This window comes from Struthio camelus, chromosome 1 (assembly GCF_040807025.1).
Source record: "Struthio camelus isolate bStrCam1 chromosome 1, bStrCam1.hap1, whole genome shotgun sequence".
Lineage (NCBI taxonomy): Eukaryota > Metazoa > Chordata > Aves > Struthioniformes > Struthionidae > Struthio > Struthio camelus.
In genome coordinates this window covers 107,130,085-107,144,233 of record NC_090942.1, presented here as the reverse complement: position 1 = coordinate 107,144,233, position 14,149 = coordinate 107,130,085, and the positions used below count along the sequence as shown (strand labels likewise).

General features: G+C 40.4%; 1 protein-coding gene across 1 annotated transcript; it reads left to right on the top strand.

The window, feature by feature from the left end:
• The first annotated feature begins 2,437 nt into the window (after positions 1-2,437).
• On the top strand, positions 2,438-13,355 carry CHMP2B (charged multivesicular body protein 2B). The gene is made up of 6 exons (XM_068910499.1): positions 2,438-2,590; positions 4,846-4,937; positions 7,931-8,125; positions 10,719-10,821; positions 11,860-11,966; positions 12,127-13,355. Exons 1-6 carry the CDS (start codon positions 2,557-2,559, stop codon positions 12,238-12,240), a joined length of 645 nt encoding a protein of 214 aa, XP_068766600.1. The 5' UTR covers positions 2,438-2,556; the 3' UTR covers positions 12,241-13,355.
• The last annotated feature ends 794 nt before the right edge of the window (positions 13,356-14,149 follow it).

Sequence of the window (14,149 nt, the reverse complement as noted above, 5' to 3'; positions counted from 1 at the left end):
ACTGAACCGGAGCCTGAACTTCCACAGGTTCTTCCTCCCTCTTCATTTTTGTCCCTCCTCCTTTCTCAAACTACCTCTTAACAAGGTATAAAGTCACCTCTGTCTTTGAGCAGACAGAGCTCCTCCAGAATAACGTTAAGCATGTGCAACTCCCTGCAAGATTTGGAACACAGACAGCCAGTTTCTAAAGGCCCAAAGACTCTTCTCTTCATAACCTATTTTACACTTTAATCACTGTGCTTTTCTTATAACAAAACATTCATATCTTTCTTTGATCATTTCTCTCATTTAGGCTCCCATAATTTCCAACTCATCCACTTCATTCTTTAGCACATATGACCTCATTTAGTTTCCTTGTAACTGCAGATGAGAAATTAAAAAGGCCCAGAAAAGAACATCAAACAGACTACTGAATTTGGGTCATTACCCACAAAGCATCCCAAGACAGTCTGCCTTAGCTCGTCAGCTAAAGTTCACTTGCAATGTTTCCCTCTCCCTAGAAAGGGAGATACGGAGGACTAATAACTCTCATCACACCAACTGATACAGCCAGAAAGTTTGAAAAGATGTCAAACGTATAACCTTGACAGTTTCTTCAAGACTTCCACGCCTAAAAGCTTATCTCTATTTTTGTAATTGCGTCAGAAAAGTGTTTTTTCAAGTCAGCCATTAGAGTTACAACTATTCTATAGAGTAGTACATACAAGGATTGACTTGCAAGGGTCTCTTTGTAGCAGCCATTTCATCAGAGCACCTGAACCTGTTTAACTTTCAGTACGCTGAGCCTATTCACCTGTTTTAAAGCAATAACATGCTTAAATGTTTTAATGGACCAAGGCCAGGGTATGCAGCAGCTTTTTTTTTTTTTTTTCAAACCTTTGTTCTAAATACAGATCAGGAAAGCACATCAACTTTCCTGCAGTGAAATCTGTTTTTCTTACCCAAAGCGATTTTTCATACTTAAGATTTGTAGGTGTTCCGTTTTAAATTAATACAGGATATTGTACCATTCTTCTGAACTGGTTTTCGTGACCTGCTTTTACCTTATATCCAACAAACAGAAAATCTGCAGCCCCTGCCTTTCTGTGTTTGCTACTGATATTTGCATAGAGAGTTGCTAGGGAAAGGTTATTCCATCTGATTGATTTCTAAACTTTGCCTATAGCGTAAAGGAGTAAGATGTTATGTTTTGATTTACAAACCGGTCTTGACCCAGACCACTGAAAATCTCAAACCAACATGAAGCGTAAGCGTTATTCTTCTACAAGTTGAGCTGGCCAGCCTTTCCCCCAGGAAAGCGGGGAACTGCATCTAAGCGATAAGCTGCCTCCTCCCCCTCATCTGTGCGTTTTTAAAGCCAGAATTTCAGTTCTGCCAACTAACTAGCCTCCAACTGATTGTTGAGCAGACAGTAACAGACATCCAGGAATAAATTTGCAAAGTGTATTTTATTTAACTTATTTCATAGTGAATCCCTAAGCTTCCCGAAAACTTGCATCGTCACACACGATCCGGATTTCAAGCTACTACAAACAGTGAAGAATAACTAACACTAAAAGGCCACGTGGAGAATAATGAAAACCTGCTAGCTGCAATAAAATTAGTATTTCCAGAAAATTATCCAGTATTGTCACTGAACACATAATTTGTGTCGACCTATGTTCACATACATCTTTAGGGAGTTATTACTGTATTATAATGTATTGTGTTTCCATGAAAGGTTATAAAAGTGTGGTTGATTAGGCTACCGACACCATAAACTTACACTTCTTCCCTAGGGCAAATTTATACCTAGCTATCAAAATACATTACTGCATTACAATCAATTGTTTTTCCTTACAGAGTATGGTTTTAAAAAAAAAAAAAACTCTTTAAAGGGAGCAAAGGTATAGTCACCTAGTATTCAAAGCAAGAGCTCTTCTTTTTTTTTTTTTTTTTTGCTATAGCTCCAGTTTCTTCTAAATTCACAACGCACACACGTAGGCGATTGCCAGTGAGGAAGCCCGTACTGTATTATACATTTATTGCCCTATTTAAAAAAAAAAAAAACAACAGGGATCGCAGTTAGACGCTGGGAGGGAAAAAAAAAAATCAAGGAAAGGACGGTAGGGATCGCTCGGCACGGGCGCACCTTGCGCCGCAGGGGAGCTCCGAGCCGCAGACCCAAGCTCACCCCAGAAAACCCACAAGACGCCAATTCCCCCCGGGCGAGCGCGGCCACGACCAGGGGTGCGCGAAGGCGGGGCGGGGCGGCACGCCTACCCCGCTGCACGCCGCCTGCGACTCCCGCCTAGCCCAGCCGCTCCCAGCTCCCGCCGCCCCAGCGCAAGGCCGAGGAGCCCCCGGGCAGCCAGGGGGGCGCCGCGGCGGGAGGCGCCGAGCCCGGGGCCGGCGGAGCGGGGCGGAGCGGGGCGCGGCTCGGTCTCGGCCCGCCCCTTGCCGGCGGGGAGGCGGAGCGGGGCGGGCCGGGCCTGCGCGGCGCCGCCGCTTCCTGGTCACCTGAGGAGCGGGACGGAGCCGGCGGAGGTGGCGGCGACTCGGGGTCCGGCTGCCGCCATGGCCTCGCTCTTCAAGAAGAAGACGGTGGACGGTGAGCGGAGCCCCAGGGGAGGCGGCGGCGGCGGCTCCCGGCGCCTTTTATGGGCCCCCACGGCGGAGCGGAGCGGGGAGGCCGCGCACAGACCAGCGGCGGGAAGACCCCCTCTTCCCCCCCCCCCCGTGGGGGACGTGGTGGGAGCCGTTGGGCGGGTGAGGGGGAGCCGCGTGGGCCGTTGGCGGAGCCGGGCGCGGCGCGGGTAAGGCGCCGTTGGAGCGTGGGCAGTAAACGGCGGCCTCCGAGGGGGAACCTCCCCCCCGCCACCCACCGCAGCTCGGTGCCCCTCGCGCGTGGGGCTGGGGACCCTCCCCACCCCCGCCCACCGGGTCGTCGCGCGTGGGGGCCTTTTGCTGAGAGAGCCGCACGCCCAGCGCGACGTTGGGCGGCAGCCCGGGGTGGGTGGCGAGGAAACGCCTTCCCCGCTTGCGTCTTCCCACGGCGGGGGCCAAACCTGAAGGGGGAGGAAGGAGGAGACGGCACCGATCCTCCCGGGGCAGGGAAGGGAAGGGAAGGATCCTGTGATCGCCGGTAATCGTCACCTTCGCTTTATTGCTGTCCATCGATGAAGCTGCTGTGTGGGATCAGGAGGAAGCGTTGCGCAAACCTGTGTCCTGCCCTGGCTGATTTACAGTTCGTACTTCCCCAGCTTTTCTGCCCTAAGGGATTTCTGGATGGCTGCGTTAGTTGTAGAAGACGGTCGCGTACCTCGCTCTGTTAACGCTTTTTCTTTCAGACGCGCAGCTATACAAGTAATGCACGCTTGTCTCCCCTTAAAACTACTCGCCTGCCGCGTTGTGTTCAGAATCGTTTCCACGGTTGCTTTGCTGGCCTGAAGAGCGCAGCTTCGTGTTCCGTATCACCTTTCAGCTCCTCGCTAACGTCCACTGAAAAGCACACGTTTCCTGAAGATGTGGCTCATGTAGTTCTGGGAGCAGTAGTAGCTCTATAAAAAGAAATCGCTTTTTCAGTCTCGCAGCGTTTGTTTGCAATAGCTGTTCGGTAGACTGAAAACTCTTCACTGGGGGGGGGCGGGGGGGTTATATCTATGCCTTCCTCTTTAAAATGCCCCTAATGTTTTGGGCGTTCAGTTGGAACGCATTAACGCTGAAGTAATTTCAGCCATGGATGTTTTGCAGTATCACTAATTGTTTGGGAAAGAAGAATGTGAATTCCTCCTGTCTGTTTCTAGAAAGATTGGTGCCAGTCTTAAAAAATGAAAAGGATGACGACAATTTCTGCAATTTATCCTTCATGGCTTCATTTTTCATAGTACAGCTCAGCCTTCTTGGATTTTTTTTTTCCTTTCACGTTACAAACTCCATAAATAAAGTAGCAATGCCCTGCTGTGATGTTACTTATGTGTGTTAGAAACACGCAAAGTGCTTGCTGTAAAGCCTAACAAAAGTCAAAGGCAACTAAAGTGACTGATGCCTATATTGTAAATCATAGTTGCATTTAATAAGTGGGTCTTAGCAGTAAATAATTTACTAAATAGAGTGGAAAAGACTCCAATGAAGGATGATACATTTCACCTGACAGACTATGTTAAAGCTTCTGCTTGCTATGTTAGCTGTCAGGAAACCTAAATTCACTTCAAAGGTTTCTGTTTTCATACCTAAATATTTTTAGGGGACTGCTAATCGAAAAGGTTTGAAAATCATGTCTTTATAGTCTGACTTGAAGTTGCGCTGTACATTTGTGGAGGAGAAACATCTCCACTGAGCCAGATCAAGGACAGGGAAAAGCAGGATCCAGCACTTGCATCTAGAAGTACTTTCGCTGTTTTCATGGACTCAGTAACTCCTTAACTGTTCTGTGGTCTCAAATAAAAGGTTTCTCCAGCTAACCTCCCTGTTGCAGTTGGGCCTGATTTGTTGAGGAGATACGAGCTCACAGGGAATATATTATTGCTGAGTTACAGTTGAAACTTGCGGAGAAGTATATGTACCTAATTCTTACTGTGCGAGTAAGGCTCTTGCTGTGGTGCAAAGACCCGTGTGAAGACAGATGGGTTTTTTTGAATAGGGTCTGTATTGTTGAAACATAATAGCACGGCATACGCAAAAATAAACTTTGTCAGTATTTCATGTATTCAAAATGTCAGGACTTAGCAGTACTACTGAAAGCTGGCTGTTCATTCTGAATGAAAGGAAACTGTTCAACATACTGCATGTCTGCAGAACGCTCAGCAGACCAAATGTTTATGCAGTACTGAAAACTTTTCTCAGCTATAAATATTTTCTTTCCAGATATAATAAAGGAGCAGAATCGAGAGTTAAGAGGTACACAGAGGGCTATAACCAGAGATAGAGCAGCACTCGAAAAACAGGAAAAACAGCTGGTAAGTAGAGCACAGAATGTTATTTTACTCTTTAAGCACAAAAAACTCCCTAATATCACAGAAAACTTGCAAAGTGCTAAGGTATGACTCAATGTATAATTGAATCCTGAAAAATTTGTGTTCCCCTCAAATCCACATTTGACTTCTGAGTTATCAAAATTGTGCACATCAGTGAGCGTTGGAAAAAATTTACCATCTAAAAGTGATTTTCAGTCTTTAACATGGGAAAAGCCAGAACCAATGCTTTTTGATTGAAGAACTACATTCATTTTTTTTTCCTCCATCCTTAGTGTTCCCTGTCCTTCAGATGGTTATTTTTTTCAAATAGGTTTATATATCAATGGCCTAGTAGTGAAAAACTAACAGGAGTGTTCAGTGCTGTCATGTGTTACCATGACTCTTCAACGGAAGAAAGTACTTGAAAGTCCATAGGGTATCACCTGGTTATGGTTATTCTTTTCATTCTTATGGAACTTCCCTGTTACTATCTGACTAAATTAAGATTTATATAGAACTCTGTATGCGAGCTATCAAATAGTCAGTGAATGGATGCTGCACCAGTATGGCAGTATAATTGGATAAATTGATGTGGCAGATGGTATGTTTTGATGTATGAAGACATGCTCAGACTGTGGGAAAAGCTATGTAAATCCAGTCACTGTTTCAGTTGCTACTAATGTGTTGTTTGATGGCAGCAGGTCACGTGAATCTCAGGATTTGGGAATAAGATTCAAAAAGAGCTCAGAGATGAGTTATTTCTTTAAGCCTTGAACATATAAGATGTAATAGGTTACTAGTAGGTAAGGCATTTTTCAGAGTGAAATATTCTCACTCTGGGAAAAACCTTAATTTTCATGAAGACTCACACTGCAGTTTTGATTACTTGTGACAGTAAACTATTTCAGATATGCTGGCTTTCTATTTTTCTTGTAGAAATGGGGACAAAGAAAACTCTAAGGAGAAATATGTCTTTGCAGAAGTTAAAATCCACTGCTAGGGAAGGGAAAACCAATGGACAACAAATACAAATTTTCAAAGGTAGATCAGGTAAAAAACAACGGAGAGCTTGCCAGTCAGTCTCAGAACATTTTGTTACGTGCTTTCCACAGAAAGAACGTTTTCCTTAACTAGGAGATACTACTCCCAGAGATCCTTGTTATATTAACCCTACATGTAAAAATACCTTACTAAATTATGCAGGCAGTTCTGTTTCAGTTCAGTAACCTCATATGACTGTATGAATTTTGATTTTTTCAGAAGAATGCAAGCTCATTCAAGGCAGTTACACCACACCTCTCAAAAGCAAATAACGTATGGCAGCTCACTGTCCAAATTCTTCTTAATTAGTGATAAAGTCATCTATGTATAGGCTTTTAATTTGTGCGCCAGGATTATCTGCAATGATTTAGCAATGGTTGATGTTGGTTTGTATTTCAGTTTGGGAGTAGGGTTATAAATACTAATTAGATATTTCATCTCAGTAAGAAAATCGCTATTTCTAATGTTAGCTGTTAGAATGATATTGTGCAAACAAATCCTTCCTATCCTTCACAATATTTGAGGTATTGAAAAATAAAATTATATTCTTGGCATGCTATAGAAGTTTGTTTTTGTGGTCTCTGAACTAGTTACAAAGGAGACAGCTTTGCATATATTTCAAGGCTGTAATATTTGAATAATTTCACGCTCCTTGCGTGCTGATCTGCACTTCCTTAGGTTAAAAATAATATTTATGATGCTTCTTTTCAGAAATTATGGCCTCTCAGAAAAGACCTTATGCCAGCGCGATCTCTATAGTAAACTTAACCGTGATCTTTCATAGTAGTAAAGTTAATGCAGTAGGTTAGTTTACACTTCCCTTGGAACATGACTGTCTTGTGTATTCTCGTGACCAGCACTTGCCCTTTCAGAGCAACATACCTACTTTATAATGCAGTTTTTTGGGCTGCCAGTGCAGATAAAAGAAGTGAAACGTCTGTATTCTTGTAGCAAGTATATTCCCCTCAAGAAACACAGTGCTGTTCTTAAATGCCCCTTCTGGTTAATGGCAGAATCAAATCCACGATCAGCCATAGATGAACCGTGTTACTATGGCGAGCTGTACTTAAAAAGGCTGAAAAGGAAAAAATGGTTAAGAAAGTTTATGTTGTGAAGTCACAGATCAAAAGGCGTGTTTTGAAAAAATCCCACTTAACAGAATTGTTTCAAACTTTCCCATGATACCTCCAGGCTAAATCACTTACTGTTTCTCCCTGTATCAGTAAATAAATCTGTTTTTTGCAAGGAAGCAGTGTCCAGCTTATGGTCCAAGATGCACAGTTAGCACATGTTTTTGTAGACAAATAGGATTGCTTTTATTATGTGCCGAGCTGAGTCCAGCTACTTTATATGGGCATGCAGTGCATTTAATTATTGGCTACCTGGTTTTATCTAATCAGTCTTCAAATAGGTGATGAGATTCTCTCTAAACTGAAAAAGCATTTAAGAGAACCTGTAGATTCTCTGGTTATTCCATGGGTGATATGGCTTGATTGCCAATGCAATAAAGCCAATGAATGTAAGAATCTAAGACTAGAGTCATGGCCCTAGTAGTTGGCTGCCTGCGATAGTTTCTTCAGTTCTTTTTGAAGTGTTACTCCATATCCAGATATGGAATTGAATGTTCACGTATTTTCATGTGTAATGTGACGTTATACAGAAGTTGAAGCATAACCTTCTGGGGAATTTTTTACTGTCGTACTGTAATTCCTTTTTTTTTTTTTTTTTTTTTTTACCTGGTGGGAGCAGAACAGCATTGTATTTATTCATTTCTTTTACTAGAGACTCCTGCTAGAAAAGCAAGGAAGAATATTCACGTAACTTTACATGCCTCTTGGAAAACAAGAGGATAGTTAACTTCTGGAATTTTATTAGAGTGCTAAGGCTTAATTATAGAGTCTTTATAGGAATGAAAAAACTATGGAATTAATCTTAAACCTTTTTTTTTGAAATAGGAACTAGAAATAAAGAAAATGGCTAAGACTGGTAACAAAGAAGCCTGTAAAGTTCTAGCAAAACAGCTTGTGCAACTTCGAAAGCAGAAAAATCGAACATATGCTGTTAGCTCTAAAGTTACCTCTATGTCAACTCAAACAAAGGTGATGAACTCACAGATGAAGATGGCAGGAGCTATGTCAACTACAGCAAAAGTAAGATTACAAGATAAATTCTTTTACATTACAAAGCAGCTTAGAGTTATGCTTGCAAAAGTTAAGTTGTAGTATTTTGTATAAGATAATTGAAGGGATAAAATGGATTGCTAAATACTCTATGAAGGCAATGAAGAATTGGTAGGAAAGTGTAATTTGATTCATGGTATGAAGTTTTCATCTAGTCAGTCCTGCCAGTTAGCACTTAATTAAGCATATTTTCTTGGGCTAGACATTTGTTAAATGCTTGCAAGATAAAAATTAAACATAATGCCAATGGAAGAACTCTTTTAGTAGACTCCCCCCCCCCCCCAAGTCATTGCGCAACGTCTTGCCTGTAAAACTTGTCACAAGCAGTTTTTATTGGGAAAAATTAAAGTAGGGCATGCTTCATCCAGAAATCAAGGCAGTGTGTCCCTGTAGCTTTCTAGCTTGTATGAAAAGTAAGGCATTCGTTACCAGTTTACATTTCTAAATAAATTTAGTCTGGAATTCCCTGTCATTCTCACTCTCCGTGCTCTTTCCTTAGAGCATTAGAGCATTTTTCTCACAAATCTCATCTCGTAGATTATGAAAAAAATTCTGAAAAATCTCAGGTACCTGAGTTAATTGCAAACTTTTCCCTATTTCCTTGAATTGATAAATAGGGAGTTTGCTTTTGGCAAGCTGGATTGTTCAGCTCAAGGTTTAGGATACAGAATTAGCACACACTAATGGACACACTGTAGGCAAGCTATGCTTTTATCACAGTCTGAGCTACATCCAGTTATGCACCAAGTAAATCCAGTAACGTGATGCAGATTAAGGCACAAAGTAATTACTACCAGGACTCTTCCATCAGGTATCTTTTAGGAGCAATAAGTTGACAAACATCAGCTGTTTGTTGATACCAAGTTGTGGCTCTGCAGCAAGCTTTCCGTCTTCCAGAACTAGCTCACAAAGTAGTGACCTGTCTGACTAGCTTGACCGGTTGCATAAACAACTTGTTACCTTATTCAACGTTCCTGTAACCCAGTCTTGCACATGAATAAGTTGATTTTTTTTTTTAAGCTATTACATAGTTGACTTGCTCTTTCTTGGTTGTTTATCAGTGAGATGCCTTGGATTAAATCTCTTAAAACCGAACTGTCACAAACTAATCTTGGAGAGAAAGTGAGTAGAAATATTAAATAAAAATCAAACCAGGACTCAGAAAAGAGGTGCTTTCTGAGAGACAGCAGGGTACCTCCATGAACTTTTTTGGCTAATGTTATTGGAGAGGAATGAATTAGACTATTTTGGTCACTTTTAAAGTAAAAATTTCTTCTCTTATTAACAGAAAGCTTGGAAAAGAAGAAAAAATCTTCAGCAGTTAATTTGGAAGCTTAAAAATTGTTCTCAGTCTCATACAGCCATCAGTGAAAAATAAACGTGATCGATTGCCTCAACACTCAAGGCAAATACATGAATGTGAAGCTTACAAAGTACTACCTATTTACTTTTTAGCATATCTAGCACGAATTTGGCATATAGTAAAAATCCAGTGAATAGTCTCCTGGTTTTTATTCATGCATCTGACCTTTATTTTCTGAATATATATAAATTCTGTATCAGTTTAGTGCAAACTTTTACTAAAATTATAGATGGATATCAGAAAAAGAGTTCCAAAACACTAATGTCCTCTTAAGTGCAGAACTTTTTTTTAATTCAAATAATGTGAACATGAACACAACGCTTGAAATTCAAGTGATAATAGAAGCTTAATGCATTATGACTTTAAACGAAATCGAAAACTAAGGCAGAAGTGCTTCTACAATGCTTCTAGAAAGTCAGTAGTGGCTATACTAGCTTGATAGCACCCCTTTTTAATTAACCAACTCTTTAATCTTCCCACAGATGGTTAAGACTTTTCTTTTAAATTGCTCATGTTTATATTTAGTTTTTGGCATGCCATGAGAGAGAGAGTAGCTCGCTTTTTAGGACAGAAGAAGGAAGTATTAAAAACCAGCGGCTGCAAAGGCAGTGCTGCATACTTATGGTAAAAAACAGTGAAGTTTATTAGATTGTGACAGGGATATCCCTACCCAGTACAAAGGTTCACCCTAAGCTAACAAGTACTTCCTGAACAACTTGACACTTGCTTTTCAGAGAAAACTCATTTTTTTCCATGAAATAGCATAAATAAACAAGAGGAATGCCTGTCCTCTAGTGGTGGTTGAAAAAAATGCTCCTTACTGAATAAAAAACCTGCAGCCCTTTATCTTTTTTAAGATGGATAGCTTACAAGTTAGGAAATTCTATCCTATTCTTTTCACTAAGATCAGGCAGATTTTCCTGATATAAGGCCAGGAAAAGGGGGACAGTGGAAGAAGGACGCATACATTTAAAAGCATACCTATTATTGTAATAGATGGCAGTATTTCTTAATAGGTGCTGACTGTACTTACTGACCCTTCAAGTATCCACAGTTCTCACAGAACGCAAGAGGGCAAGGAAGGCCAAACTTGGTCTGAACTCCTTTATTAGAAAAGTCTTATTCTTTCTGTGTACATACATTGGCCTTTACTCATGTCTTGTTGTACAATTAATATTAAACAATTTTTAATATTGTTAGACAATGCAAGCAGTTAACAAGAAAATGGACCCACAGAAGACACTGCAAACTATGCAGAATTTCCAGAAGGAAAATATGAAGATGGAAATGACTGAAGAAATGAGTAAGTTCTGCACTGTAGTGAATAGCTAGCTGCAGGCCACAGCGCTCTTGAAGGGTTAGACCCAGCTAGAAATACTATCTTGAGGTTTTAGTTCTACAATTAATGAGATTATTGTCAGCAAATGAAGAGCAAAACACCAATGTGTGTCTCTGCCTTATGCTTTCTAGAAGCAATAGATACAGAAATCCCGTTCCCTCCCATCAACAGGCAAAACACCCATCATACATCTAGAAAGAACCAACTAGAAGGAAAGAGCTTGACACCGGTTCAAAACCTTGTTGGCATAACTGACAGGGGGACTTGAAAAATTGCCTTTTGTGGCTATTAGTTCTGTTGGTGTTTTCTGTTCAGGGGCTGGACGTTTAAATTTGAATTTAATTTAAAGATTACTGATCGTCTCAGCTTTGCCTATGTGGTGGTGGTACAGGATTTGTATGTGCATGTCTCTCCGTTTTTAATTTAAGCCACAAACAACTTTTCTGGAGGGCAAGGAGAAGTCAGCTTCACCCCGCCTCCTTACTGATTGCATCTGTCCACTGTCAACTAAGTCATACAGAACTTCCTGGTGCTGCTAGCCTTCCTATCCCTACCACGGTGTTGGCCCTAACAACAACAAAACAGTGTTGTCAAGCAAGATGTGAACAACTCAGCAGCTCAGAATTGCATTTTTGTCACTTGGAAATTAGCTGAGTAATTAACAATTTTGCAATTGGTTTGGTTAGGAAGAACAAGAAAGGGATTTTTATGGAACTATTAAGACTTAAGTTAAATCAACGGGAAAAAATAAAGCAACTGAATGACTTTGCCGAAACCAAGCATTTTATGAAAGCAGTCATGGCTTACTCTGGTGTCCCTCTAGCTAATTTCACATACTTTGCAAAGCAGAGATAAGAAAAGTTCTCCTATGTACCGGTTCTTTCTCTTGGTGTCTTATTCAGTGGTATTATCGCCATATTCTGGGAGAGCAGAAAGATAGTACTCAGTTATTTTTGTAATCTTTTTGCATAATGCAATGTGGATTTTTATTTTTCTTCCAAGTTAATGATACTCTGGATGATATTTTTGATGCATCAGATGAAGAGGAAGAAAGCCAGGATATTGTTAACCAAGTGCTTGATGAGATTGGAATTGAAATCTCTGGAAAGGTATGGAGATTTTTACTCGGTTCATATGCTTCTTTCCATTCATTCCTTTTTTTTAAAAAAAGTTTACTGTAGAAGCCCTTATTTTTAAAGTCCTCTTGTAGAATTCAGGTTGTCATAATGTATATGCTTTTGACTAAAGAAAAATTTTGTTGTCTTCTAGATGGCCAAAGCTCCATCAGCTGCCAGAGGCTTACCGTCTGCATCAACATCAAAAGCTGCTACTATTTCAGATGAAGAGATTGAACGGCAGCTCAAAGCTTTGGGAGTGGATTAGCTTGATGGCAACATACAGTCTGCCTTCTAATTATTCAGCTGCAGACATGTAAAAGTGCAAATATTCTTTCAATGCAACTGATGCCTAGGAAAACTCTAAAGCTTCAGAAATAACAACTTGAAGTTGATACTGGGGAGGGAGAAGGGGAGAATACTTTGAATCAGTTGACAGGGAGAACTGTGTGTCCAGTGCATGCAGTCTTTTTAAGCACTGGACCAAATAGGGATCTAGTTCTAATGACGTATCCTTTATACGTGATCTGAATCTGGCCTCTGAGTTCAAGGTCTTCTTCTAATCTCGGTTCCTTATAGATCTTTAGAATTGGCTGCTCTGCAGCTGGTGGTGATGTCGCCTAGGACAGCACCTATATAAAATATATCATTTTTATGAAAACACTGTAGAAAAGTTTAGTCTGTCACCTTAGCACAAATTAAACTTTACTTTTGCTTTCTGTTGAAAAATATTTTATTTTGAGGAGAAATAGCCTTGAAGGTCTAATAAATTTAGGTAAAAAGAAAAAGCATTTTACATACTTCTTTCTTTCACGTTTCTGTAGTATATTTGAGTTGATTAAGTAATAGCTAATTGTTCATTTTACTGAATGGCGAGGATACAGTCCTTGTGCAATTAATTTACTGGAAGAGGATTCAAGTTTGTTAGTGAATTTTGTTGCATGAAAGGCACTGACTGAACTTCATTGTACTGTAACATAGCTAGTTTGAACAGAATTGCTGTGCCTTTATGTATATAAATCTTGTACCCTTGTGACTTCTTCAGAAAAGGGTCTTTGAAAAGTGAGTAAACTATGATTAAGATAGTTTTCACAAAACACTGAGAGCTCTGTGCACACTTGATAGGACTCAGTATGAAAGTTCAAAAATGCACTTGTTCAGAAATGCCACTTGCATACTTGCAAAAAGGACATTTGCCTGAAACAACATTTGTATATATTTTACAGTATTTCTTAATGGGAAGTAACTGTCTGCAATTGTATTGTTTACTAAGATGCAATTGATCACATTGATAAGCTAAATCTAAATTTTTGTCATGAGAACAATTTTTGATGATACATGATAATGACTTGTCTAAGCACTATAATAAAACTGTTCTGGTTCTGTGGGGGTTTTTCTATGGTCTCTGAACTGCCTCAGCATGACACTAGCTTTAAGTGGAACACCTTTGGCGAAAGAAATGAGAACTGTTGATATTCTAAATAGAAGAGAGAACGCAGTTCCCAGTTACAATTTCCTGAATAGTGTAAAGTTCCTCAGCCCTCACTCTGCTGGAGATTATTTGCCCCTCAGTTGTGCTGATTTAGCAGGGCCACTCCTTGAACCATAACAACAAAATCATTGTGGCTTTAAGAAGAGAAAAGCAAAATACCTCCTCAAAGTGGAACCAGGATAACTGGGGAGACAAACTTCTTGAAGAGACTTTGCTGCTAGTAAGGCTGTAGCAGAAATCCATAACCTCTATTAATCTACTGTCATCACACCATCTGCTTTTTAGGATTGAAGTCAGCAGAAAAAGAAAAAACATAGGTGAGCCTTCACCTGGGTTTTGACTTAGAAATCCAGGAGCTCTTTCTCCTTGGAGGAAGTAAGGGCCAAACCGTGAATGTGTGAGGCAGTGGGTAGGAATGTGTAACTTTATATATTGCATACATCTGATATGAGGTGAATTTTTTTTATACAATTTATTTTGTAAAAATCTAATAAAAGGCTTTTTATTCCACAATGACTCTGTCCTCTGTAGGGTTAGTCTTATACATCATCTTTCTTTGCACTTCTGTTAGATTCGATTTGGGTCCTGAAGCTGACTTTGTAGCTTCCTTTAGATCAAAATTCTTATTACCACTTGTGGTTGTGGATAGCTTTTGAGAGTTCTGTTCCTCAGGCTCTACAGCTAT